This window comes from Channa argus, chromosome 16 (genome assembly GCF_033026475.1).
Source record: "Channa argus isolate prfri chromosome 16, Channa argus male v1.0, whole genome shotgun sequence".
NCBI classification, from domain to species: domain Eukaryota; kingdom Metazoa; phylum Chordata; class Actinopteri; order Anabantiformes; family Channidae; genus Channa; species Channa argus.
This window is the reverse complement of record NC_090212.1, coordinates 17821032-17848912: the sequence shown is the minus strand read 5'-3', so window position 1 is coordinate 17848912 and position 27881 is coordinate 17821032. Positions and strand designations below refer to the sequence as shown.

Below are 27881 nucleotides of genomic sequence, written 5' to 3'. Positions count from 1 at the left end.
AACATTCAACTCTTCCATGATGAAAGGTCACAGTGAACATCAACAATACAGGTGGCTGCACGTGTGTGTGAACTAAAGGATGAGCTCACATACATAATACAGAGATTGCACTACGGGGCTTGAAGACTGGATAATGATGGCAGCGTCCCACTGACATTTGCATTTGAACACGTACCCCGTCCCAATAAAATCAGCGCATCGTCAGAATTCTATCACATGTCTAAAAGGGACTTTGGTACAAAAGTTCTTCTCACCTTGACCAGGCAGCTCATCATTACAGTTGTGCAGTCTAACTCCAGCATGTCTCCAGAGTCTCACCCTTCTAACCAATCATTTTGTTGAACAATTTGTTCATATATTTCACGACAAATACTTTAACAGGGTTTTGACCGAAAGTCAAAGCCCCTAACAATTTCTGCAAAGCACCTAAAGCCAAATGAACATAACAACGTATTTAGAAGACATACCAGAATTAGGGTGAAAATAATTGTGAAACTTTTAAACGCTACCATAAAAATTAATTAATACATTTTGGTGATGTGGGTTACTCTCAAACAGTAAACTGGGCTCGGGAACGACTGTTTGGAACAACACTGATGTGATTGGTCTGTGTCACATCCTGATCCTATTCTTGAAACTAATCGACCAGCTGATATGATACATTTCTCTACTGTCGACTCGCGATGGTAGCAGGGATAGATATTTATGAATATAACAGAGCGCAGCATATAAATTCCAGGGTGTAGCTCATACAACCACCCCAGGCAGACAGCCCCTTGAGCCTTGTAAAACCAAAAGAGAAGCTTAACTCCAACATGCTGCTAAATAGAGTTGCATTATCTAGCTTTAAGTTTGCATTTTTTACATTAAAATAGACTGCTCACTGTCATCCATGGCAGAAAAGCATGTGAAAAATGAATTGAGCACAAATACATTTTGTGTCAGGCCAACAAGTCCAAAATACAGACACACGGAATTTATTGTGATATAAAACAGCGAAAGGTGTCAAACTCCACAGCAACTTGTCAAATGTCAGCAAAAATAAGCTATAGTTGGACAAGTCTGTTTTGTTTTGTGGGGCAATTCTTCGAGTGATCAACAGCCAGCTGGAGGTGACGCATCTTAAACTACCAGTCTGTGTGACTGCACACTTTCCCGCTTCAGCTCCGAGGAGTTTCTGCTTACTAACAGTTCCGTTTCAGTCTTGCCTCTAATCAACAATCTAAATCATTTTCAGGGGTTTTGTCATTCACCAGTGCTCCTTCTGACAAGAAATACCCACCCGCTCCCCCCCGCCCCGGTGGACAGCTGTGAAAAACAGCGAGTCAGTCTGTCAAAACCATAACAAACTTCTCTTGCGTCAATCTCTGACAGGCTTTCCCTCCGGCAGTTGTGTAACAAGTTGAGACAATGAAACTGCAGCACCACGGCCCACCACCTGCTCTCAGTTTCACCTGATTCATCACACCATCTTTACTGTGCTACGGACAACTGACAGAATAAGGCCTGTGTTATTTATAAAGATGATGTTGCTACATGGCTGGTTGCCTCCGTGGGAACCTTGTGTGACTAAAATTGACACATTAAAGCCTGGATTCTAACAATACTTGATAAAGTCCCCACAACTTCAGGTTCTGAGCCTTGTTGGCCAAAAATTGACAATTTCACCAAATAATTTAAATGTCCTAAACCTTTGAGTGATTTAGACTTTTCTAATTTCACGTTCTATTACCTAAAAATCTGAATTAGGAAGTCTATTATGAGGCAGTGTCTGAAGTAGTTGCATGTATTGTAAAGAACACAAACGTTTCAGTATTTCAAACAAGATCCTTTTAGAAAGAAGCCCACAAAAGTCCCTGCAGCACGTTGCAAACTATTATTTGTCCTAAACTGATCTAGGCTCTGTTCTTCATATATAGATTAACCATTAGATGGACAATAATGTTGACAACCTGACACAATCCCAGATCTGTTGGTCCAGCATCGCTCATTTTATCCTTGATCTGTTTTGGACCACATCAAACAAAATAAGCAATATGAAGATCATCTGAGGCTTAAGGAAAACATGACGGAAATTCTTCACATTTTATAGACTCCTCTATTAATCAAGAAAACAATTGTGAGATTAATCAATAGTTAATATATTTAAGCTTTACTCCTAGATGATGGCTATGATAAAAACTACTGCCCAACAATTTATATTTGACTTCACTGTGTTTTTCTTTGTCGTCATGCCAAACTTGACATGACAACGAAAATCTCTGACTTCACCTTTAAACCTAAATATGTACAGGCATGATTTGTAACACCACAACTATTTTAGAAGCTATTTACGGTCTAATAAGCAATGTAAAGAAATATGATAATCGGATTTATACCTCCAAGCACAAATACAATGACACTGAACATCAAGGTAAAGAAGACATTTTGTTTTGAGCAGTTCAACTTTTAAACTAGACAGATTCAAAGTATCAGCATTTTTCAATTAGTAGAGAAACAAAAGTTTGAAATTTGAAGTTTTTAAATTTTTTAATACCATTTAAAACACAGTAGTTCCAAACAGGGCACACAATATGTCATTTTAGCATCATCATCACAATGTCACATAAGACAGATCGCAGGATGTGCAAAGTTTTTCGTTGCCTGATACAAAAGGAAAACTCTGCTAATACAAGAGAAGTCTGCTTGCATAATTCTACAAGTTCCAGGAGCACTTGTTTTTAGAACATTACAACCCTATTTCAGGACCACTGCATGGTGTTTAACTAAATGCTACTACCCTGCTAAAGCTACCAGCTAACACTAGCAGACTCCAAACACAGCACAAATAGCTATAATAGAGCGGAGAGTGCAGAGGACAGAGATGTCTCAGTTTCAAAAAGAGTGACATGTCACATAAAAGATCACACTCTAAATAAAATGTTATGAGCCACTGAGTAATTTCACAGTGTTTTAACTATTTGGTTTGTCACTCTTTTGCATTATAGTTTGATTTGCTTGAAAGTAACTTCACAGCTCCTAAACTGTATCGACACTGAACATTTCAGTACTGTCAGACTTTCAAATAATGTGACATTTTATATTTAAGAATACATACAGAAGGGGACAGAAAGGGAGAAGAAAGACATAATGCAAAAAAAAAAAAAAAAAAGGAGAATATTTTCTCCACTGATTTACAAAATCACCCATTCTAGAATGATTAATTATTTCCAAATAGACACATTTTTGTCATAGGGTAAAGATTTATGTACTTTTTCATATCACAAGATATATTTGCAGGGAAAATAAATACTGCATTGTCATTTTTTCCCCAATATAATTTAATTGTCCTAAAATATCAGTGGAGGAACGTTGAAATAAATACTTGTCAATAGTGATAAAAAGAACACTTTTAATGTTTTTTGCCAAGTATTAAATTATAATTAACAGAGTATGCAACCCAAACAGCAAAGTGGCTGTTTACAGATGTTCAGACAATACTCTAAGTACAGATTCTATTTGTGTGAACTCAATCCTCCTGTAGGTCAAGGTGAGTAACACTGTTTGCTTTGCCACCCTAATGTACCATTGCATCATGAACTTGAATTACAGTCACACAATGGATACGTAAACAAATGAAAGGATCTTGACAGGACCTTTAAGGTTGCCACACAGTACACAGTACAGCAAGGTCGTTGCTGTTCTATAAAGGCATATGACAAAAATATAGTGATAATTTTCAGGTTGGAAGTCAGTTCTAGACCATCATGAGTTTGCAAGTCTGAGCAGAAAGAGTGGGGGAAGCAGGGGGAGTTCGGAAAACAGAAAATAAACCTAGTAATAAGAGGGAGAAGCCAAGATGATGCAAGAAAAGGGAAAAAGAGAGAGAGAGACAGTCAAAAAGGAACCGATACAGGTCAGTCCTGCTGAGCAAAGACATTAAAATATCTTCTGTGCTAAAACTTTCAGCTGGGCTTCTGAGAATTAAGTTGCATTTCTGTGAAAAACAGAGCAAAAATTCTGACATGTAAGCAGCATGAAACAACTGCAGAAGGTCTCTGCTCAGCAAGAATGAGACATGTTTGCTGTCAAACTAAATGAGGAACAAAGAAACAAAAAAAAGCTTGGCAGCAGCATACACATATCAAATGATGTTTGACAGTGCTTTTCAGCTGCAAGGGAACAATCCCAAGACAGTTCCATTGGTATTTCAATTGAGGTAGTAACATTAGGACCCTGGGGGTTATTAGTACAACTTGTTGGTCATTAAAACATGAAAAATGTTACCGTTTAATGAGAATTGAACTTCTTCAAACACATTGTGGGAAAGGGACTATAAGGAACTTGTCAACAGCCACAGAAGATGAGGACAGCAGTTTCAACATAGACAAATGTCTGCACTAATAATTATTGCTAATAAAAACCTAAACACTTTAGTTAGATCTTAAGAGATTATAACTGCAAGATGCATAATGAGAACCTTTTACCTGTATCACTCAAAAATAATACTGTCATTAGTGTTTGGTAGCTTTTCGGGGAGAGGACTAAGTTGGCAACGTAAGACAAAAATCTGGGTAAAGTAAACATGCAGATGAAACCAGTACTCTGTGTGAACCTCTAGGAAAGGAATGCGTGTTTTGAAAGACACTTTGATGCAACTTCCTAAGGGTTAGCTGGAGTATGAAATCCCATGTTACCTTTCGTAAAGCTTGAACGAAGAGGCCTCTCCATTTGTGACTATTCTCTTCACTTGAAAAGTCGTAGATCTGCTGGGGCTGCATTGCTGTGGCGGCTCCTGGCGTTGCCGTGATCCGGGCTGAACTGTCAGCATCGGCCCCGGATAGATAGTCCTTGTGGGTGGGTCAGTCCAGGGCAGGCACGGTGGGGGGAAAAAAAAAAAAAAAAAAAAGTCAAACTGGCTTGCAAGTAAGGAGATTATCACTAAAGCGCGCTGTGGGTCCGGGATTGAATCGCGTTCAAAAACGAAAAATTAGCTACAAAAGAAAATAAGCACACGTAGCTATAAAGTTAACTCGCTAGCTTGGTGGCTAGTGAGGATAGCCTGCTGCTGTAAACACGGGGCAGCGGGTAGCTGTAAAGCTAATGGCTAACAACAATGTTGCTAGGTGTTGTACTTGCTACTTGGCGTTTGCTAAAAGGCTTATAGCAGGCACATTAAGTTCAGTGTAAAGTCACGACATGAAGGCCGCGCTTGTTGCCAGCTAACTACGGCTACAAGTTGTGTTTGGTTATTTGCACCTGTAGGTTAGCAGGCTACCGTTAGCCGACGAGCTAACTAGTGCTACAGGCTGCTGCTGGCCTTGATGCGCTGAGTTTTATGTTGTGGCACACGATCCGTTCGGTTCCAAACAAGGCACACTTTCTCCTGCGCGGCTCTCTTCACATTTACTCATCTTCCCCGCAACGATCAGGCGCTAAATCCAACGTAAATCCCCCAAACGGCGACAAGTCCGGGACATGTCTGTGAGCAGAGCAGCCGAAGAGTAGTCGAGGTGTTTTTGGTTTGAGAAGTCGAAGATGTTCGTACCAACTCCGCTGCTGTCTGTGTGTCTGTCTGTCTGTCTGCCGCCGCTGCTCTCTGCGCCGCGCGTCCGCTGTCAGGCACGCACGCTGCGTAATTTCACTTTTTATTGGACAGACAGAAACGAGGCTGGACTTCTGAAGCTGGACTTCTGTCTCATTACAACGAAGAGTGGTATCGTGTAGACACGAGCAAACGTAGATTGTGGATAGAAAATTAAGCTTTATTTGGAAAGAGTTTCTTTCTGCGCTAAAGAAAAATTACTAAATGCATTTTATTATACACACACTTTATTGCAAAGGACACTTTATTTTTTCATTCGATTACCCAAGCGTAAGCATTATAGCTTTGCTTTAATAACATCATTAATTCAGACACGTTTTGGGCTGGAGCTCATTATGTATGTTTGTTGCTGGTATTCTGCCACCTTGTGGAAGAATTGCTTAATTGAGGAACTGATTAATCTTCCAAAAATGCTAAAACTATAAACACAAAAGAGTTTTAAATGTCGTTCTTACTCTGCTATTTAATACCGTTGGAAGTAGGTGATTTTCTGACAAAAAAAAATCTATAGTTTGCTTCCAATTTTAAAAGTACTTCTGATTAATTTGATGAAGTTTCACAGTCATCCATTATCTGAAAGTTGAGTCTTAAGAGACTCATTAAATTAATACCATACTTTTTTTTAACAAAGAATAATATACCAAATGATAAGCAGTCTACATTAAAAACACCATATGGCATACAAATAGCCACAAACCACAAATAGTGGTTAATTTGCAATTCAAATATATATTTATATTTATTTAAAGTACTTCGACATTCATGTGTAAATAGCAGGGATGCAATGACATGAAGGGTAACCACTTTTTCATGAAAATTATCTGAACAGTTTTAGCCATATGAGACTAAAATTTTGTCAGAATCACATACGTTGACCATCATACCAAATAAACAAATGATCTTAATTTACCTACTTATAATATACATATGAGGAATAATATTTAGCAAATTTTGTGTAACTTTAATCAATTAATAAAAACCTGTCTTTCTTAGTGTACAGTTATGTTACATGAAAACCATAAAAATTATAGATACATACAAATTCATGGTAAAAATTTGAGCTAATTAAAATAGAAATATAATCTTTAAAATGTTAAGAGTGTCTTTTAAATGTTAAGAGTGCAGTAGTCTGTTTAATTGTGTCAAAATTTTCCCCAAAGAGATCCACAACAGTTTAAACTGAAACTGTCAATATACAGGAGAAACAAACCACTCTCATAGAGTCAGTGTCTGAGAAACAAAAGTGAGAAATTCCAATACCAAAATTATACTCTTAAAAATCCCAATTTAAAAAGGTCATTTTCCAAAAACATTTGGTTCACACTGAACACAATGTTTGTGTTTCTTCATTTTCATTTTAATGTTTTAAGCTGCTGATGGAGTCAGTGGAGCTGAGAAATCACTTAACTTTGTATATTTAGCTAAGCAAGAGACCAAGACAGCAATGTGTTGTACAAAAAAATAATGTTTTTTTACATTGAAATTTGGTGGGGTAAACATCAATCAATCCAAAATTGCAATACAAAAGTAAAAACAATCTTAAAAATGTAAATAAGTCAAAGAAATTTCAATTTGTCCCCAATAAATTAAGGCTTGGCCTGTGATAAAAATGTCTCAGTTAGGAAAATGGCACTGAGGTAGTTTTCACTTTTTCCTTGTGGGAGCACGTCATTTCTCTACAGTGAGAACCGGTTTTCCACCTCATCTGCAATCATCTCAGCAATTGCCAGGGAGGAGGTTGCTGCTGGTGATGGGGCATTACGCACATGGAGCACCCGGCTTCCAATGTCCCCGACCCCGCCATCAAAAACAAAGTCATCCACAAGGTTTCCTTTTCGGTCAAGAGCCTGAGCTCGAACTCCTGCAGGACCCCTGAAAAAGAAAAGAACCAGGGTCACAACTGACCATCGTGCTGGAAAACCCAAGATAGTAATTCATTTATTTGAATCAGAGACATTTTATTTCTAGTGTTAAAAGCAACTAAGTGTAAGCAACTAACACATTACTGAATGGGGGTTTAACGTAAAACTGAGATGAAAAATTAGTTAGTAGCTCTCGATATTCATGCAATTTTAATTGTTGCATTATTGTATTACCTGAGCACATCACTTAGCGAGAGTTCAGGGATGTACTTCTGCAGGATTTTGACCTGTGCACCAATGAAAATCCCTCTATACATTTCTCCAATACCATAGGTTATGTTCCTCAATACCAATTTCTGAAGGCCACTGCAGCATAAACAGAAAGACATGAAATATTCAGTAGGAATCATCTGACATACAGCAACTACAGTGTAATTAGAAGCTTTGAAACTACGTGTGAACACCACTGTGCCATGTGTGGGTTTATTCCTCAATTTTGCCATCTAAACAGACCTCTGACTCCTTCATAATAAAAGAAGAACATAAAAAGCGATCAAAGTTGATGTTATACCTGAATGAGAGTGCATCTGCAAAGTCTCGAGCATTAAAGTCATACATTTTGTAACCCTCCCTTTTGAACGCAAGGACCGCATTGGGGCCAAGCCAAATGCTTCCATCCATCCGCGGGGTAAAGTGAACTCCAAGAAAGGGGAATCGAGGGTTAGGAACCTATAAAAACCAAAAAAAAACAAAAAAAAAACAAAGCATGCATTATTTAAGTGCACCTAATAAAAGAGAATACAAGAATAGCACTGCTCCACCTAAAAATTCAGAGGTAAAATACTCTAAAACTACCATCTCCACCCGCACCTCATGATGATTTAGATTTATAACCAAAACAGTTAAAAATAAACCTCTATTGTTCTTTACAAGAGTAGTTCAACTTTAATGCTTTATAAATTGCCCCAAAGGTGAAATTATCAAGCCTGCATGGATTTGGATTTATTAGTCTCTTGAACCTTTACTCTGAAAAATTTCTAATGGTCCCATATCACATGATTTTAAGAGAGCAAATTCTTTCAAACTCGTTCTGCAACTTAGAGCTGCCAAAGTTTGAAGGAATTCTCTAAGAGAGTAGACTTCAAATACAGTATATGACGAGAAGCATCTGCAGATCAAATGATTTATGTGGATTAAACAACACATAGTACAGAGCAGAACATATGCTTTCAAGCATACTTACTGGGTAGATATTTCCTTTGACTAGATAGTGTTTCTCTGGCTTCAGGACCAAATAATCTCCTCTAAAGGGGACAATCCTTGGCTCCCGACTGCATCCAGATATCTGCGACAGGCGGTCTGAGTACAGGCCCCCACAGGTCAGGACATATCGACACTGCACCTCTTTGCCCTGTAAAAACAGCACAGTGGAGCTGATGGAAAAAAAAAATGCAATCTTAACGTTATGATGGGTTTTGTATGCTTCTTACCTTTTTGTCTCGGATTGCGATTGGGTATTTCATTCCTACAAATACAAAAAAAGAAAGACACATGCACAAAATAGGGCTTGAAATAATTACAGCTATTGTTTGACTATGAGAGTTGACACATCAATGTGAAAAGCCTGTTTATACCCTCAGCGCTCCCAGCTGGGCTTTCATTGAGCATGGAAATGTCATTGACGTCATATTCGGTTACAACTGTGCCACCTGCCTCCTCAAAGTCTGAGCCGTACCTCAAAGCCACCTCCCTCCAGTCTACAATGCCAGTGTAGGGCGAATCCAAGGCCATTATACCCTGAAAAGATGTAAACGTATTTATTCACTGCTATCTCTCCTATAGTATGACTGAAAACAGTATTTTAAAGTTTTTTTACCCTGCAGTATGGCTCTCGCTCTCGGATTCCTTTGGCATCAATGATGCTGAGGTCACGCACGTTGTTCTTAAGGCCACGCTCATACAGAGCCTTAAGTCTCGGGATCTCCTCCTGCTCTACAGCTACAATAAGCTGCCATGGCACAAATACCTCTGATCAGTACTGAGACAGAAACAACACAATCACCTGAGATCTGCAGACCGACAGACACTAAAGGTGAATAGAGGGAAGTCGTCAATGGTTTTGTTGGCATCAATATAAGGATTATTTAATACACACTTACTTTTGAAAATGAGCAGAAGATGCACATGCACCATTGTGAAAATATGCAGCTATATGCATGTATAGCAGACATTATTAACACAGCGACGTGATTCCAATAATGAAAAAAATGATACAACTCACTAAATTTTCAGTTCTGCTGAGTACACACAGCAAACAATCAGATTCTCTGAATGTATTATAATATCATTTCAGCTGAGCACTTTGAGTGCATCTATAAAGTAAACATGCTACATTATAAGACACTGCAGACCAAAGCAGACCTTTCCACATCTCTTGTAAGGGAGTCCTTTCTTTTTACAGTACTCGTAGGCTAAAGTGGCGCCTCGCACACACAGACGGGCCTTCAGCGAACCCGGCGTATAGTAGATCCCGCTGTGAATGACCCCACTGTTGTGCCCACTCTGGTGTACAGCTGGGGAGCAAGAAAAAGACAGAGAAAGTGAAGGACTAGAAGAAGAAGAAGAAGAAAGTAGATAAGATTGTATGCGCACTCATAAAATAATGGAAAAGGGCTAAAAAATACGTATAGGCTTGGCGTTTTTCACTTTTAAAGGAAGGGTTTTGGGGAAAGACACTTCAGAGTTACACGAGAAGACTGACAGCATCATGTCAGCCTGGATCAATTACAGCGTAAAAATTCATAAATAACCTCTGAATCTTATCTGGTAACAGGTTACAGTTAGTTTTTAAATCTATATAGGGAACTACAGTGTGTCCAGGACTATTTCTTGGCAAGGAGCAGTTGAAAAGGTTTACTGATTTCCAAACCTATGTTTAGGTGTAACGTTAAATTTCAAGAAAAGAGCCATAAAATATGCTGTTAAATTAGGTCTAATATTTATATCGCTATCAAATCCCTTAATGAACTGCAATAATTAGTGCAGTCAGTAAAAAAACAAAACAAAACAAGCGTTCTGACATTTTAATTTGTTTATTGCAGAATTAAAGAATCGAAGCTGAAACCTGACACTTAACATCTGACTTCACTTCTCCTTCTTCACCTACCAAGCTCTTTTTCTTTCTCCAGCACGATGAAGCTGAGGGACGGGTGTCGCAGAATCAGCTCTCTGGCTGTGGCCAAGCCCACGATGCCAGCTCCCACAATGGCCACATCGTACGTGCTAAAATACAGGCAGTAGGCAAAGTTACAAGGAGTTTTCAGACGTTTACTTACAAACAACTGTCTTCACAGACTGCAAAACGGAGAAGGTAGGACAAATATATTTACATCTGGGGTTCAACGTCCAAGTGTACAACATTGTGTCGGGAACCAACAGACCTTTGAAACTGATAAGTATGAACATTCATTACACAAGTGTTGTAGTTGACATCAAAGAACTTTGTCACAAGTTTCTCTAGGTGGTTAATCAATTTATTAATGGAAATTCCCACAGGTTGTTATCTAGTTTTAACCGTACATCCAACTTGTCCACTGGATACCATTATATTTCACATAATGAAGCATTTGCAAAAGAGACAGAGGAACCCAGTTTTTAAGCCTTGTGAAACACTTTAAGCCATAGGACATTGGAAACGATAAACATCTTTTGATTTTTGATTATCAGGTGTAGCCAAAGTGCTGCAAGACTTAACCAGGGGAGGAACCAATGAATCGGACAAAGAAAAAGGAGCATCACAGCCCATTTTTTTGCATTTATAGGTGCAAATAAATGGGCCCACGAGTCAAACAGGACCGCTACATCTTATAAAATCTTGTACAGCTGTTCCTGCTTGCACCTTATGACTAATGACTATTTACTGGCTGGAGAGAAGTCCCATTAAATGCCTTAAGCACATGTGCCAGTGTACCTGGGGACAATGTGTCTAAAGCAACGTGGTGGGCTGTGCAGATCAGGTTATGCAGAGCAGAATTGTTGTGCAATACAGCTCTTGGGTTGAATGCCCTCCACAGTCACTGGAGTCAATGAATAGTTAATTATCAAACATATCCTCGCTTGTGTGCTCAGGTTTTTTACCGGACAGTGAATTAAAGAGGCGCCAAACTCCGCTACAACACCACACTGTCGATAGTAGCAAGCCTTCCTCTGTCTAATGTCAGACTTACCTGTGCAGCTGTCTGGTGCTTATGTCCTTTAGCAGTTTGGGCTGCGCGGCCCCAGCAGCTCTAACAGACGCACCGCTCAGTATCCGAATCATTGTCGCAGCGTCGTAAAAGGGCCTCAGAACCGTTCTTTCATTGTTTACCTGCCAACCAAATTTCCCTGAGAACTATTCCGTGTTTCTCTTCATATCAACCGTTTACCCACATCCAGCTGATCAACCCTAGGAAGCCGAGCAGTGGACACGCCCCACTGTACGAATGCACGTAAACCCCGTTTAGCCAGTGGGATGGCACGTTTGTTATTGCGTCACGAGGTCGAAGGTCGCCGGGACGGACGCGTCCAGAACGTAAACATTCTGCTATGTTGGAGCGCAGGTGAAATTTGTTGAACCAATTTGTACTCTGTCGCAGTTTCTGTAATTTTTTTTAAACCCAGTCAAACGTTTTTCCCTTTGAATCCAAGAAAAATACTGATTTTTTTTTAAATGTATTTTTTCTATTTGTTTTCAGCTCAGAGACATGAGACTGTTATCGAAGGCTGTGCACTGCGCTGCGAGCCAGAGGGAGTGGGGCCGCAGACACTTCTGGGGCTGGCTTAATGCAGTTTTCAACAAGTGAGACATTATTTTATCCTACAGCCTAACGACGCTAGGAACTTCACAGCAATGCACGTAAAGACGGATGATAACAATCTGCTACTGCTCCCAGTTAACATTAGCACACAGGAGTCATTGTGTTAGCTACATGTGGGAAATCTAAGGTCATCCAGTATAAGTGTTCTGTCCTACCTGTTCAGCTTTTGTTCACATTGTCACAACCTGGAAGAATGGAGATCATGTCTTGGTGCATTTGTACTCTACTATTCTTACTGCACCCCGTCGTCGGTGTAAATAGAAAGGACAAATAATTAGAAACACCCAAGTGCAATATACTGTAGCCCAATGCAACACCACCTTTAACATAAACACAAACAGTACTCTAGACTGATTCAACATTATTTATGAATAGATTTTGTATTTAACATAATTATTATATTTGGATATCGTAGCCAAACTTTATGTCTAATAAAACACCTCATCAGGAAATTACCATTTTAATGTTTGTTGTATTTATAATCAGAAAATCACAACTTTCAGGTTATTTTATAACCTTGTGATAATGGTTTGTGTGAACTATGATTTCAAGGGATGTCATTTCATATTAACAATATTTATATTTTGCCCAATTTCATGTTGCTATCGTAAGCTTACTAGTTTATTGTTAAGTGCACGAGTCAACAATTATTTCCATCATTGCTCATTATCGGAATTTATAGTTTTTCTGTGTTCTTATTAATTTATTTTGAGAAACTTTGTCAGTTTGGACATACACAAATGCTTTATTTAGTTATAACCATCGTACATGTATTTAGGATTTCACTTGTTCATTTACCAAATGAACAAACAATGGTTAATCTGTTCGGGTTAAAACTACTGGTCTAGTTGGCAGGTTGCCATTTGGACTTCACATTTTATGACGCTCAACTCCTCTCGTTTCCCCTCTGAGCACACACCAAACATGAACCTTTACATTCCACCTCATCAACTTGTACCGTGCTTTGCATGTTTGTTGATCTTCACTCAGGGTGGACTATGAGAGGATCAAAGCTGTTGGGCCAGACCGAGCTGCAGCAGAGTGGCTGCTGAGATGTGGTGCCAAAGTGAGGTTCCAAGGTTTCGATCGCTGGCATCATGACTACAACGGGCTGCCAACGGGGCCTCTGGGCAGATACAAGATCCAGGCGATTGACGCTGCTGAATCCTGCATCATGTACAGAGGGTTTGACCACCTGGGTTGGTGTTACAGTGTGGAGAATATTATGTTCGTGTCTTTGTCTGACTTGTCGCAGTCTCATTACAATCCCCATCCAAATGGTCGTGTATATTCCCTCATAATGTAAATTAAAAAGACAAAAACAATCGATGTAGCACAGTGAGGCTGAAAACAAAATACATTTGAGTATTATTCACACTTGCACAGATTAATTATTCCTTACTTTGGAAAATGGAACCTTGCTTTATTTTAAAACCCTCAAAAATTTAACCAGACCAGGACAAGTTTTAAAAATTTTATCTAAAACATGTTTATGAATGTGACCAGAAATTCAGTATTACATTTTGATGCTTTGGTACTTAGCGTTACACGCGTATTAAAGATTAATGCCAAGTGCAATTAGTTTGAGATGTTTTCATAAATATTTAACCTGTTGCACAAGATAGGAAGTCAGGAGATCACTAAAGTCATTGAAAGTTGTCCTCTAGAGATCACAAGTAACCATACACAGTGTCATGGGAATCCATCCAATATTGGTCACCACTTTCACTCTGAACTCAAGTGTCAATTGTTGGATTAAAAGACAAACAAGACCCTGCTCAAGCCTGTTCAAAGATTAAAGCTAGAAAGGGTAAAGTTGTATCAACTATGTTAACATGAGCTTGACCTTAACCATTGACCTGAAAGTGATTCCCTTCTCACTTTTAAGAAGAAAGGCAAGGCCAGGGTGAAAGTGCATCTATCTCATGCTGATTATTCGAAAGTGACGCAAGTGAGCAGGATGTTTTACACCAGGCAGGCACACATGCACACTGTCTCTGACCTTGTTGGCTCCAGCACCTCACAGCACACAATTCTTTTTCTCAAACAGATCTATTTTGGTGCAAAGTCCTTCTTTGGCCATGTGAAGTTAATTATTAGAGATTGTGCTCCTGATGCTGTTTTTGCTTGTTTTTGTAGATGGTTTGACATGTGTGGAGGAAATCAAGCTCAGAAAGTGTATCTACATTGAAGACCCCTGCCTGGAAAGGCTGAGCTCAATTGAGAATCTGCAGAAGAGTTTGTACATGATGGAGGTGGTGTCGTGTGGAAATGTAACCGACAGGGGCATCATCACCCTGCACAAACTCAGGTGAGCACTCACCTGAATTTCACCCACCTAAAGTGGAAATAAAAGCAGAATGCAATGATTTGCAGATCTCATCAACGCATATTTTATTCACAATAGAACCTAAACAACATATCTGATGTTGAAACAGATATTTTACCATTTCATGGAAAATATTAGCTCATTTTGAATTTGATGGCAGCAACACATCTTTTAACAACTGTCTGTAAATGTCTGGGAAGGGAGGAGACCAGCTGCTGGAGTTTAAGGAGAGGAGTGTTGTCCCATTCTTCCCGTTCAGCACCGGGACTCTTCTCCTGCAAAGCCATGCTGTTGTGATGGATGCAGTAGTTTAGCATTGTCTTGCTGAAATATGCAAGGCCTTCCCTGAAAGACATCCTCTGGATGGGAGTATATGTTGCTCTAAAACCTCTGTGTACCTTTTAGTATTTATGGTGCCTTTCCAGATGCATAAGCTGCTCATGCCATAGGGTCTAATGCACCCCCATACCATCAGAGATCCAGACGCTTTTGAACTGTCTGCTGTTAACAAGCTGGGTGGTCAGTCTCCTCTTTAGTCCGCAGAACAGGGCATCCAAGGTTTCCAAAAATAAGTTCGAATTTAGATTCATCTGACCACAGAACGGTTTTCCATGAGCTTTGACCCAGAGAACACGGCAGCATTTCTGGATCATGTTCACATATGGCTTCCTCTTTGCTTTACCTAACATTTGGGGATTGTTCAGCAAACCGTTTTACAGACAGTGATTTCTGGAAGTGTTCCTGAGCCCATGCAGTGATGTCCAGTAGAGAATCAGGCCTGTTGTTAATGCAGCGGCCACTTGAGGGTGTAAAGATCACGCACATCTAGTTTTGACCTTTGGCCTTGTCCCTTGTGCACAGAGATTCCTCCTAATTCTTTGAATCTTTCTATGATTATATACTGTAGACTGTGAAATATTTAAAGGCTTCGCAATTTTATGTTAAGAAATGTTTTTCTGCAATTGTTTGGCATTTTGTCGCAGATTGGTGAACCTCTGTCCATCTTCACATTTGAGAGGCTCTGCCGCTCTGAAATGCTCCTTTTAAACCCAGTCACGTTACTGACCTGTTGCCAATTAACTTAATTAGTTGTCAAATGCTCCTCCATTTGTTTTGGATTTGCAACAATTCCTTTTCCAGCCTTTGTTGCCCCTCGTCCAACTTTTTTTCAAAATGAGCTAATATTTTCCATGAAATTTTAAAATGTCTCAGTTTCAACATCTCCTATGTTGTGGATGTTCTAATGTGAATAAAATATGAGTTGATAAGATTTGCAAATATTTGAATTACGTTTCTATTTAAATTTTTTACATCCTCCCAACTTTTTTGCAATTGGGGTTGTAATATTTCTAAGAAATTCAAGCAGTAATCAAGTATGCATTACTTACAGGAGTCTGGAGCATCTGTTTCTCAGTGATCTGCCAGGAATCAAAGACAAACAGACGACAGTTGACAGACTACAGACAGCACTGCCACGTCTGGACATTGTGCTGGACCTGGACTGATTGAGAAACAACTTCCAGTTTAAAGTTTTTCAAAGTAAAATCCTAAAGGAGGGAAAAGCTGGGATGCTTTTATTGTCCAGCATGCAGGTCCTTCACCTAAAGCAATTAAATATATTTACATGTAAATGTGGTGATGCAAACTGTTTATTACAGCTCAGCCTTTTTAATGACTCGGGAGCAAGTTATGGGTTAAATAGAAACTTTTTTTTTTTTGGTTTGTTTAATTTCTAAGCTTGTATGATCAAGCATTACTGGAACGGTCCAGCAAAAAGAAAAGCACTTTATTTTCAGTTTGATATAATGATAGTTTATTATATTGTCAACATTTAAGATATTAAAGAATACCTCACATGTGGGTACACAGAAACAATTTGAGAAAATTTCCAGCATTTAAGGGTCATTTAAATAATTTCCCTTTAAAATAATTTGGCATTTGTACAATATCTGAGGACAGACAGATGGCTGAAAACATCCTTAGCACCTTAGAGTTTCAGAGATAATAAAGTACAATGTGGTATTGTCACTGCTAAATGCTAATGATTGTGAGTTAAAGAGATGTTTAAAACTGTATTCACTCCTGACATCAATAAACATTATTTTCAGAAATGCTCACGAGTCATATGTCAAATTTGTGTCCTACATTATAACTTACTTGAAACAATCAGTTAAACAACAAAAAACTCACTAACAAAACATGTCACTCTTACAGTCCATTATATAAAAAAATACATTTGGCAAACCAGGCAAGGCATTAATTACATCATCGTTTTACCTTCAGTCCACTCGGCAACTATGAGCAGAGCAGCACGTCGCTCCTTGTCTTTACACATCTATACAAAACACCACAAAACGAGCTTGAAATGTAGGCAACGTACATGACCCAACGTAATGTCGGGAAATAGTGCATAGACTGACATTGATATCGTGAGACACCCGACATGCCTCGTGTGGAAAAACCTACATTTTACAAAGTGGTTGAATCCTCTTAAATGCCTGAATAACCAAGGTGCTACCTGACTCTGCTCCGTTTCCTGAGCTGTTTCAGAAAAGGCTGACGGGGAATTTGGTTAAATGGGTTAAATTCAGATCAGGATCCGTGTGTTTAGATGTTTGGTAGGTGATAGTTGAACCTGCGCAGGTTGTTGTAGTACTTCTTATTATCCAGAGCTGGGAAGATGCTGCTGCCAGTCAGCTGTGGCAAATACTGGACAATAAAAAAATAAATTAAAAAAGGGGAACAAAACTTTTTCAAAATCATTTCAGGAACAATTCTGAGACTAATAATGTATTATTAGTAGGATACATGATTTCATGGTTATTAGAAAGGGTTTCATTTGGTTGTAAATTTGTGGTAGTATGGGGAATGCTTACATTTAGATTTACAGCTACTTTCATACAGTCATTCAACACTACTAACTACTATTCCTACTACTATTCCAACATTATCTCTGACATATTTCATGACCAAATGTTGCAGGAAAAGAAGATGAAAACAGAAAAAGTATCAGTAGCACTGCAGTTTGATCTGCCGCCATTTTTTAAAATTTAATTTAGTTAGATTTGAGACAAGCTCGCTTACATTTATTACTGGCTAGTAGAAATTCGATTCTATTGTACTTGTATTAAGACAGTAAGATACTTACTAAGTAAAGTAAGCTAAGCAAAGCAGGTCAATATTCCCTAACAACAATTTTTTGCAAATGTAAAAGATTATGGATATTTGATAATAACGGAATATATATGCAATATAAAAAGGAGAATTTCAGTAATTTTCTAAATTAATCGTCTAGTCCCACAATCGCCATACAGGTGCCATAACCTCTAATGGAATCTCCTCTGCTCGTGTTAAGTCTCTGTCAGTGTGCAACCTGGATTAGCTTGTTCATCTGTGAATGAAGAAATACAGTATTTTGACCAGTGGAGGGCTGCGTCTGGGTGATGTGAAGGTCTATGGCAGAGACAAACAGGTTAAACCAGGCTGAAGACTGATAGAGATGAAGAGATTCACTGATGGCTTTGGTGTCTATATGCTGACGGTTGACAAAACCATCATTGTTCTTCACTGAGATCCCTGCTTACCCCAGGGGGAAGGTGTTTGCGAGGTAAACGTGTCCTCTTGTTTCCAGAGCGGTCCTGCTCTCGAGATGTTCTCTGGCTCTTTTCTCGCAGGCTGTCGAAATACGGATGCTGGAGGAGGTGCTCACAGGTCAGCCGCTCGGATGGATCCATCCTCAGACAACCCTATAGCATCAAAACCATCAGCAAGAGCAGACAGGTCAGGGCCAGACAGTCCGTTTGCCCCATGAGAAAGTAAATGGTAATGCACAGGATTATTGTTTTCTGTTAAGGATATTTGGCTGTTGACTTTCTCAAAACAGTGTTTTACATTAATTGTATGAATTCAATTTTTCGTGTTACAAATACATGAGATTTTAGTTTGCTGTATTGGAACAGGCTAAAAAATGTAAATAAAATATTCCAGTCATTCCCAAAAGTTAAAGACAATATGTTTACCTTCATGAAACTCAGAGCCAGGTGTGAGCAGTTTGGATATTTCTGCTCCAAAGGTTCCTACAAAAAGAAGAAAGCAAAGATTTAATCGGTCGCTGATTTTACTTCAGAATACACCTACATCTTAAAAAATGTATAGCATCCATTTGTGATGCAGGTGGAGAGTGCAAAGAAATGCTATGGAAGTAAGTTTTGCCCCTCACCATCTCTTGTGGCTCTGGGATGGAAACTCCACTGAAGAACTGGTTGTTGCTGAAGACCTGCTGATGACGGGGGATCAGATCTCCTGCGGAGTACGAGATAAATGCACGTAACACACAGTGTCAAATCAGTCAAACATTTCCAACTTAACTGATCTTGACAAACATTTCAAATATTTGATTTATTCCCACTTGTTAATGAAAAATATACCTTAAAAACACTAAACTACAGTTAGGTCCACAGGTATTTGGACATAATTCTGCCTCTGTGTGCTGCCACAGTGGATAAAGCACAAATTAAACAGTCAAGATGGGCTTAAAGTCAATGTCATGCCTGAATCTACCAATGTGCATTGCACTTACTGAAGGCAAAACTCCCCCAAAACAAACGGAAACTGATTGAATTGCTGAACAAACAGTTTTTTCAACCAAATAGTCACTTTTCTATGATTATGTTACTTCGTACAAATACATTTGAGAAATTAAAACCCAGAAGCCTGTGATTAAAAATAGTGTTATTTCATAGTTTAGCCAGTATTTTCATCCAAACCCTTATATGAAAAGCTGACAGTCTACACTTTGAGCACATCTTTTATTTTCAAGCTCCTGCAGCAGCAAAGTGAGCCAAAAGAAAAACCTTCAGGTTTACAGTCTCACCAAGAGTCTTTCTGATCAGGTAGAGCTGGTCCATGTCGGACTTGCCGGGCCACAGAGGAATCCCTGACAGCAGCTCAGCGAACACACAACCAATGGCCCACACGTCGACAGGTGGGCCGTACTGAGTGTCTCCCACCAGCAGCTCAGGGGCCCGATACCAACGAGTGGCCACATAGTCTGTGTAGTAGTCACACGGACCGGCTGACGGCACATACACACAACACAGTGACGTAGACGGTGAGTGATCCGATTAAACGAAAGGCTAAAAGCAAAGTGCATTGATCTGTCCTCCAACTATTCAGCTTTGACTTTGGTGATTAAGTTCCAAACATTCTGTGTATTTTCTAGGCATTGCTACTTACATGATGACACACGAAACCGTTTCTACACTATTCATTTGTATCTGTAATAATACAATTCTTTGTTGAACATGGACATAGGAGTTTGATCAGAGCGATTTTCTTGTTTAAATTATTATTTGGTGTTTTATACAGGCCTGAAGAGGTAAAACTATCAGAAATTAAAAGCTTTTACTTTAGTTTTTTCTTCATTCCAACATTTTGAATCATGTTACAACCCCTATAGATTTATCACCCCCTTGAACCCCAGCATGGGAACTGTACTAAATTAGTTGGGACGATGTGTAAAAGGTAAAGAAAACCAGAATGCAATGATTTACAAATCTCATCAACCCACTTTTTATTCACAATAGGACACAAACAACATATCTGATGTTGAGACTGAGACATTTTACCATTTTCTCTAAAATATTAGCTCATTTTGAATTAAGCTTTAAGTGAATGAAGTTTTTATTTAACTTGATCACCTCATGATAATACAACTTGTTCTTCTAGTTTATACTGTCCACTGAAACATCCCCTTCTAAAGTGCTCTTTAGGTGAATGATAGAGGACAAAATCGACATTTCTTTTCTGTACAAAAATGTGTTAAAGTCATCTGTAATTAATATTGTTAAGTAATGTGAGATATTAAAATAAAGTGGATGTCATTCAAATTGTAGTGCATAACTCTCTCTTTGTGTTTCCCTATTGAGCTGCATTGGAATCATAAGCAGGGATAAGGGATTCGATCCTGCAGCTCTATCCATTGATCCACAAGGCCCCCTTTCTTTCTTTCTTTCTTTCTTTCTTTCTTTCTTTCTTTCTTTCTACGGTTTTGCTTTTTTATCACTCATTATGTCAAAAGTGCATTTAGAAGGGATATTTAAAAAATTAAGCATCAAGGTAATGATACAGACATTTATCCTATACGTGTATCGCTTTTTTTGTGGCTTGAAAAGCACAGGCAGTTCTACAAACTCCACTAAATACAGCGTGTGCCCACTAGGTGGCAATGCCTATGTGACAACAGCTGCTGATAAAATCTTAAAAACTCACTGAGAATCCTGGCAAACCCAAAGTCACAGAGTTTGATGACCTGGTGTTTGGTGATGAGAATATTCTCTGGTTTGACGTCTCGGTGAATGCACTAACACAGACAGATACAGAGACAATTGAAAACAGTGAGATGTTGACGATAAAGGGCCTGTGTGAGAAGCAGCAAAAGGAAAGAGACTTTCTGGACTCCGTGCCACCCTGCAACCCGTGTAGCATTTGTTGTGTCTAGGTGACACATTAACTGCTGGTCAGCCAAGGGGAAGGAATTCTTGTTAAAAAAAAAAGCCATAAAACAGAAGGCCTGGTGGGAGCCGGAGGAGGGAGGAGGCCACAGGAATTCAAAAACAAGCTGAAGGGAAAGTTTGACAGCAGAAACGTATACAGGGAACCGTACACGAAGAGACAGACAAGAGCAGAAACGAGGTCGCTTACGTTTTGTTTGTGACAGAAGTTGACGGCTTGTAGCGTCTGCCAGGTTATACTTCTTACGAGGTGCTCTGGGACGCTGCGGGACAAAAAAGACCGGACAGAAATCAGCACCTTTGAGCTCGGGTGTTCGTTACTGACCTTGAACAAAAAAAAAAAAAAAAAACCTGAACACCGAGTTCATTAGGTTAAAACACTTGAACCGTTTTGTTCAAAGAAAAGGATTCCTTTTATTTTACATCCTTCCAAAGTATAAATACCTTTATAAAGTGATATTTGTTATTATATGGACAGTTTCAATACGTCACTTTAACTTTTGCCACAGGTACAGTTTCTAAAGTCCGAACAAATTAAGGCCAGAAGCATTAACAAGAAGACTGCTGTCATTATTAACAACCCACATTAACATCTGTACCACATTTTATGTCACTATAGATTCAACATCTGTCCAGACATTTTAATTAAAACCTGGAACGTGGCCACATGAGACGGCTTTAATGTTTTGTGAGGTTACAGCTAAAAGGGTTCTTCTGACATAATTAAAAAGTACCCCAGTCGCTCAGGGGTCTGGTTTCCTGTCTTTCTTCGGAGAGGATTAATTGCTCTTGGTCTGACTCACAAAGCGTATTTGACAGGATCTGAAGTCCTTTTATTGATTATATCAGACAGGAAAGAGGCTCGACTTCATCCACGCTGTGAATATTGCACACGTATTGTACATCTCCGATTCTACTGATTTTTACTAAAACCTGGGACTAAGAATTCAATTGAATTTTAATTTTAGTCATTCATTTATTTTCATTTCTACCAATTTTATTACCGTGTTTTTATGTTTTATAAATCATATTTTTAAACCGTGTATTTTTAGCTGGCCTTCAACTGTATGTGTGCATATTGTGGAGTGACATTAAAGCTTCTTGATCTTGATGATGACAATGTAAAGGAGAAATAATAATAATAATAATAATTATAACATTATGTATTTGACTTCACCTGGTCAAGTTTGGAAACCTGTGTGAGCCTTGGGTTTTGGGTGGTACACAAAAACTACTATAGGAAAACAAAAGTCTGCCGCTCTTTGTGCCATCAGTGAACAGCTCTGCCGTTTCCATTGTGAGCCCCGGTGCTCAACATTGAGGCTTTGTTGGTTCAGCGACCATCATCTGTCAGTGTTGCAGTGGAAAAGGCTAAATCGAGCCGTGTGACTGGCAATTAATAACCATCTCCGCCCCCTTCTCTCTAGTTGTTTTCTCTTCTTTTGAACCCTCTGTGTCCTACAGAGGCCAGGACCAGAACGGGGGAAAACCAGACAGCGAAAACGCTCCATATAAAATGTGGCCGAACCTAAGGAGCCTCGACGGCTCCCCTAAAAGCAAAGCATTCTGGGAGAGCATCGCCGTAAACATACCACAGTGGAGCAGGTCAGCCTCCCCGGAGATGAACGTCGTGCCCATCGGAGCCGGACAAAGCACAGTGTGGTATATATGTAATGCAGAGATAATGGAAAGCACACAGCACTTAAACTGAGATTTATGCTCAGCCTGAATGTTTGGGCAGCTCTCTGAGCACATCGCTGTGTGTTCATTAAAGTCCTCATTGTTTCATTCCTTATATCATGTTTCTAGGGGCTGTTTGATGAGTATTTAGTCGAGTTGAATATGTGTTATTCTAAATAAAACTCCTGTATTTTGAAATTAGGCAAATGTCTGCAAAATCCCATCTTTTAACGCGTCGCCCTTTTGACACCGAACTTTCACTCGTGACCTTGGAAACAGCTGTCGACAAAACCTTCTCTCCACTACAGCCGTTGAGCCATTAGCTGTTCTGGAGCTTTCGACTTAAGCGACATGAGCTTTAGCACATACAGTTTTCCAACAAATACAGATGAGGCGTCTTTAAAAAGGCTCAGACTGTGGAAATTTGGACTAATTTCATGACAACTCCATCTACTGAAGAAGTAGATGTTTATGTGTGACATGGAACAGCTACGACACATCTGGACTAAATTTTCAATATGTTTTTTTGTTCTCTAAGTAAGATGTGAAACAGTGGGCAACAACTGAGAGGTTTGGAACAAGCTACGGTCTTTAGGGAATGTGTCCAAACTGACTCTCTGCTTATATGCGACTTGTATTTCAAAAATCGGAGAAATAGGGAAAACTTAGGTTAGTCGTACTATTTAAGGCGCAAGACAGATTATTGTAAATGTGCACTTAAAGCTGCATTTATCAATACGTGTCAAAAATAGATTTTAGCCTCTTTCATCCCATTGTTTTTGGTTTTACAAGCCATAATTTCACTATATTGAAGTCCTAATACTGCCATCAAGCACATTTCAAACACACAAAAACGGAGCCTTTAGCAGCTACAGGGACCCAACACTTATCTGAAACAAATGGCTTCTAACATGTTCAATTCTACAACTTCACAAGGTCCAAATGCTACTATTGTATTTGTGGGCAGATTCTGAAATAACTGGAGCCCTGGACATAGACAAACAATAAATGATGTGACAAATGACCATAAATGATGTGACGACCTCATTTGTCACATTATTTACTTTTTGTATCTTTGCTTTGGTCAAATTGTGACTATTTTTGGTTGCTTTTAAAATCTCCTTCTGCTAATCATTGTGTCTTTTTACTTAACAACTATTTCTCTTTGTGTTTACAAAGGTAAACAGTTTTAGTCACCCACCCTCTGGGATGGCGGTCCAGCTCGTTGAGGACTGTGTGGTCACAGTACTCGAACACGAGGTGAAGCTTCCGTTTCCGCCGAAACACCTCGATCAGATTCACCAGGTTGGTGTGTTTCAGTTGCTGCACACAGGCACAAAACAAAAGAAGAGCAAACCAAACACGCTGATGTGACGGCTTTGGTAAAGTCACACACATTATCGTGGAAATACAGTACAGCAGTACGGTTTAACTAGCACACAAGTCTGTCAAACTGCATCTGAGAGAAATCTGTGGTTTGCTCTTATCAAACAGACCGAACTGTTAACAGATGGTAATAAACAAGCTGTTGCCCCTGACAACGTGTCCCCGTCCTGTCCTATTTATGAGCTCCTGGCGTCCAGCAGGCCACTAACACCCCCGCCCACTGCATGACTAATTAAACCATGAGCAATTGTATCAGTAGATCTTTGATAATTGTAACACAACATAAAAGAAAACAAAAAAACATCTAGATTTGAGTCTTTATGTAAGAAAACTTGAGTTCCTTGTCTCAAAGAAGGCTACTGGGACATAACCGTCGCTGATGTCCACACTAATTGCTCCACGATGCTCCGTGTTATTATCAGTTTTCTGCCAACAAACTGTTAAGCAGCTGAAAGCAAACCGACAAACATAAGTGGCGGTGACGCTCACATAAACATTTTCACTTATAAAATGTTGCAAAGCTTCTTGTTTCCTTAATTAAAATATATTTTAATCAAGCTACTTGAGCTGGCCCTGACCCTGGACGGCTCTTCTTTTATTTCATTACAAGCCTCTAAACCTCCTTTGAATGAGGGCTTCTTTGTGCAGCAGCTACAAAAATGCTTCCCCTCTGTCTGCAGAATTAACTGCACGCTGCTGTGCACAACAGACAGGACACTGTATATTTCATGGCACATAAAACAGGATGTGAATCTTTACAACATCTAATAAAACTTCAGGGTTTGGTGTGACAGTAGATGTTTATTTTGGATGTTCAGGATATGATTTTAGTGGAATTCTTTTCTAGTTGTCTATGTTTTTTTGTTGTTGTTTTTTTTTTTACTTTATAGCTGAATTGAAATGTAATTATATTATTAATTTTACATGTAAATATGTCTTCAAACAGACAGAATGAAAATTTGTACAATAACATATTTGCATTATGTTTGCATTATATATGTGTGGAAGCCAGGGGGAAAAAAGTATGTAATAAGCTCTTGATAAGTCAAACTATGATCTATTATGTCAAAATTACAAGATAAACAGCCCAACTTGAATAAAATATGCACTTTCTATATCATAAGTTTACCTTAATTTACCTTAGTCAGAACTTTGTCTTTCTCAGAGTTTTGACTTTTATCCTTTTTAATTCTTTTATAATTCTGACTTAATAATGCAGTTTGATGGACTCTCACAGTTTCTCCCAGTTTTTATTTCATAATTTTGCCTTTTAATTTCAAATTTCAACTTAATAAGAGTTATCACACACTTTTTACTCACTGAAAGCCATTTGCATCTTTTAATACATTTATGAACTTTTCATCTATTTATCTATTTGTACTTCCACACACTGGCAAACCTGGGTGGTTGCTCCAATTTTTTTAAATCATAGAACAATAAGAAAATGCATGTGAGGGTCTTTGTAGGAGAAAAATAAAAACTTGAGCCAGTTTGCGTTGATACCTTGAGCATCCTGATCTCCCTCAGTGCAATCTTCTTGATGATGGGATCGTCCTCAGTCTCCACAAACTTCTTAATGGCGACAATCTGCCCCGTGTCTTTGTTCCTGCACTTGAAGACGACGCCGTATGACCCCTCTCCAATCTTTCCAATCTTCTCGTACTTCTCCATCCTCAATCTGGGTCAGCGGTCATTTGAAAGTAAAAGCTATTTTCCGGGAGGCTGCAGGGATGGAGGGAGTGTGTCTGCAGCCTGAAAAGGAAAGAAGAGCCACGGGAGGTGTTTAGAGCAGGGATTTAACAACCTGCGGCTTTGACAAACTGTTCACACATTTAAAGCGAAAGTAAAAACATCATAGGACAAACTGAGTGATTTTAATCTTTGCTCTTCCATCAGAAAAAGACAGTAATTCTGTAAATGTTTATCTTTATGTCTGGTTAAGAGAAATAGCAGTTGACTGCTTAAAAAACAAAACTGATGGTGCAATCCAAATATACTGACAATCACATGAATTTGCATGCATCTTCTAATTAAAATCTGATTACAATTCTAATAAAACAGCTCCAGAATAAGTTCAGATTGTGTTCATCTTGTTGGATGTGGCACCTGCATTTTACACCAAACCCCCAAACCGTCTCCAATAGACAGATTTAAATGCTGAGAAGCAACTTTACACCCGTTAGATTGCGTAATGAAAACATTTGCAATGCAAAGTATATTGGGTCATTTCCCTGAGGAGATGCCGAGCAAAAACAAATAACAGAGAGAGGGAGCGTGAACAGCCAGGGGAATAAAATCAGAGTGTTCCACTTCTTTAGAAGCAACACACATTTTACATGAATGGATAATTTTACAGCTCAGGTTACATAAAAAAAAAAAAAAAAATAGGCTTTATGTTTAGATGTGGAGGAAAAATACTTACTGTAACGCTGAAATCTGAACAAAGTTGCCTCGTGAAAGCAGGTGATCATAGAAGTGGACACATATACATAATCTCTAATACATATTTCAGTAACAGCAGCCTCAGGTCATCATAAAATGTAATAATTAAACTTACCGTCAGAGAAACGTTTCTCAGTCAGAGGTTCAGACTCGGGCGAGGAGGCGTTTCTCGTTCAAAACACCGACCTTTAAGGGGGACGATCACAAATCCAGTGTCCCTGCAAATGCAGCTCTGTTGTTTTATAGGCTGTTAGAGCACATCCGCTTCTGCTTTTCAAAATAAAACCCCAACCGGTAAACAATTCGTTTAATTAAAATTCCTAAACAAATTTAGGAAGTGAAATTTCTATCAAAGTTTTTCTTGTTTTCTGCAACTCTAATTTTATTAAATGATGATGACTGCTAATAATCAGAAGTGCCGTTTATTGCTTTACTGTAGCACCAGTTGTCCACTTTAATATCAACCTCCTTGTGTTCACAAAAAAACATTTTTGTGAACACATTTTTTTATATAATTCATATTTATTATGAAAGCCCATATCCAACAATAGGAACCAAAAATATCCACTATCTAAATGGTCTGCTCTTGGTTGCTTCACATACACCCACTAACACACATTTGATATAAAGTAACTTTTTTTTTCTCCCATGGGCAGAAAGACACCTTTCGACTTACTTTTGTCACAGGTAGGGGGATGTTTAAATGGATGTTAAACTGAAGGAGTTGTAAGGCTGCGCTTTTTGGCGGCAGTTTTAAAAGCCCCCATAATGCAGTTCAATAAAATGAATGAAAAGCAGTATATTAACATAAGTCATGAGACAGAATTGAATCAGCTACTTCTAAAAGTTAAAATCACTAGACTTCCTACATTTTCACCGGCCTGTTACTTTGAGCAGCTTGACACATTATTTAGTTTCCACTATAGTCCCCATAGGAACTGCTGACTTCAGCTTCACGTCCATTTAAAAAGGGAAAGCATGACTCCTGTGTGCATTTGTAGATGCTCACACCTGTCACAGATATATAAAAATTAACACGGAGGTCATAGAAAACACACACGTCAACATCTATTCTCAAAGGACAGTTTACTGCCTTAGTGTTAAAGACCCCGCTTTTCATGTCATGTAAACGTGTTATACTCCAGAGTAGGACGTATTGTTTTCATATTTATTTCCAGGTTTTTGGCTGTGATCAAAACAACCAAACCCGCTGTCACTCCTTTACCAGTA

At 38.9% G+C, this 27881-nt stretch overlaps 4 protein-coding genes across 9 annotated transcripts in view; 1 reads left to right on the top strand and 3 right to left on the bottom strand.

Annotated features, from left to right (window-relative positions):
* The window catches only part of sos2 (son of sevenless homolog 2 (Drosophila)), a 38427-nt gene extending 32826 nt beyond the window's left edge, over positions 1-5601 (bottom strand). The window contains exons 1-2 of one of the 2 annotated variants that reach the window (XM_067479213.1): positions 5239-5601; positions 4677-4829 (exon numbers count right to left, since the gene is read on the bottom strand). In XM_067479213.1, coding sequence (XP_067335314.1) covers positions 4677-4760 — 84 coding nt within the window. In that variant the 5' untranslated portion in view covers positions 4761-4829; positions 5239-5601. Of the gene's footprint in view, positions 1-4676 lie in introns of both variants that reach the window. The other variant, XM_067479212.1, reaches the window with a different exon arrangement.
* Positions 5602-6293: 692 nt separating this feature from the next.
* Positions 6294-11902, bottom strand: l2hgdh (L-2-hydroxyglutarate dehydrogenase). Of its 3 annotated transcripts, XM_067479244.1 has the most exons (10): positions 11673-11902; positions 10613-10728; positions 9868-10019; positions 9323-9454; positions 9081-9243; positions 8937-8971; positions 8690-8857; positions 8018-8175; positions 7681-7812; positions 6294-7456 (listed from the first exon to the last, which is right to left on the bottom strand). In XM_067479244.1, the coding sequence occupies exons 1-10, from the start codon at positions 11762-11764 to the stop codon at positions 7261-7263; spliced, it is 1344 nt and encodes a 447-aa protein (XP_067335345.1). In that variant the 5' UTR covers positions 11765-11902; the 3' UTR covers positions 6294-7260. The 3 variants fall into 3 exon arrangements, with proteins under 3 accessions (XP_067335345.1, XP_067335346.1, XP_067335347.1); XM_067479245.1 differs by lacking the exons at positions 10613-10728; positions 11673-11902 and having other exon boundaries at positions 9323-9532; positions 9868-9998; XM_067479246.1 differs by lacking the exons at positions 10613-10728; positions 11673-11902 and having other exon boundaries at positions 9323-9484; positions 9868-9997.
* A 4-nt stretch (positions 11903-11906) lies between these two features.
* dmac2l (distal membrane arm assembly component 2 like) lies at positions 11907-16744 on the top strand. The gene is made up of 5 exons (XM_067479261.1): positions 11907-12044; positions 12180-12283; positions 13293-13501; positions 14442-14613; positions 16022-16744. Exons 2-5 carry the CDS (start codon positions 12189-12191, stop codon positions 16134-16136), a joined length of 591 nt encoding a protein of 196 aa, XP_067335362.1. The 5' UTR covers positions 11907-12044; positions 12180-12188; the 3' UTR covers positions 16137-16744.
* On the bottom strand, positions 16338-26892 carry cdkl1 (cyclin dependent kinase like 1 (CDC2 related kinase)). 3 transcript variants are annotated; one of them, XM_067479252.1, is made up of 10 exons: positions 26767-26892; positions 25713-25961; positions 24025-24146; positions 21334-21406; positions 20902-20992; positions 19505-19705; positions 18851-18933; positions 18651-18707; positions 18216-18377; positions 16338-17340 (listed from the first exon to the last, which is right to left on the bottom strand). In XM_067479252.1, the coding sequence occupies exons 2-10, from the start codon at positions 25878-25880 to the stop codon at positions 17239-17241; spliced, it is 1059 nt and encodes a 352-aa protein (XP_067335353.1). In that variant the 5' UTR covers positions 25881-25961; positions 26767-26892; the 3' UTR covers positions 16338-17238. The 3 variants fall into 3 exon arrangements, with proteins under 3 accessions (XP_067335353.1, XP_067335354.1, XP_067335355.1); XM_067479253.1 differs by lacking the exon at positions 26767-26892 and adding an exon at positions 26632-26766; XM_067479254.1 differs by lacking the exon at positions 16338-17340 and adding an exon at positions 17347-18084.
* Positions 26893-27881: the final 989 nt, after the last annotated feature.

Coding starts and splice junctions, on each gene's coding strand:
- l2hgdh (XM_067479244.1), bottom strand. CDS start 11,764: ATGATTCGGATACTGAGCGGTGCGTCTGTTAGAGCTGCTGGGGCCGCG. Junction 8,972..9,080: donor CCCAGCTGGGAGCGCTGAGG/GTATAAACAGGC, acceptor TTGTATTTGTAG/GAATGAAATACCCAATCGCA. Junction 8,858..8,936: donor TCGCAATCCGAGACAAAAAG/GTAAGAAGCATA, acceptor CTGTTTTTACAG/GGCAAAGAGGTGCAGTGTCG.
- dmac2l (XM_067479261.1), top strand. CDS start 12,189: ATGAGACTGTTATCGAAGGCTGTGCACTGCGCTGCGAGCCAGAGGGAG. Junction 12,284..13,292: donor CTTAATGCAGTTTTCAACAA/GTGAGACATTAT, acceptor ATCTTCACTCAG/GGTGGACTATGAGAGGATCA. Junction 14,614..16,021: donor ATCACCCTGCACAAACTCAG/GTGAGCACTCAC, acceptor CATTACTTACAG/GAGTCTGGAGCATCTGTTTC.
- cdkl1 (XM_067479252.1), bottom strand. CDS start 25,880: ATGGAGAAGTACGAGAAGATTGGAAAGATTGGAGAGGGGTCATACGGC. Junction 20,993..21,333: donor ACTTCTGTCACAAACAAAAC/GTAAGCGACCTC, acceptor TGTCTGTGTTAG/TGCATTCACCGAGACGTCAA. Junction 17,341..18,215: donor GCAAACACCTTCCCCCTGGG/GTAAGCAGGGAT, acceptor TTTATTGTCCAG/TATTTGCCACAGCTGACTGG.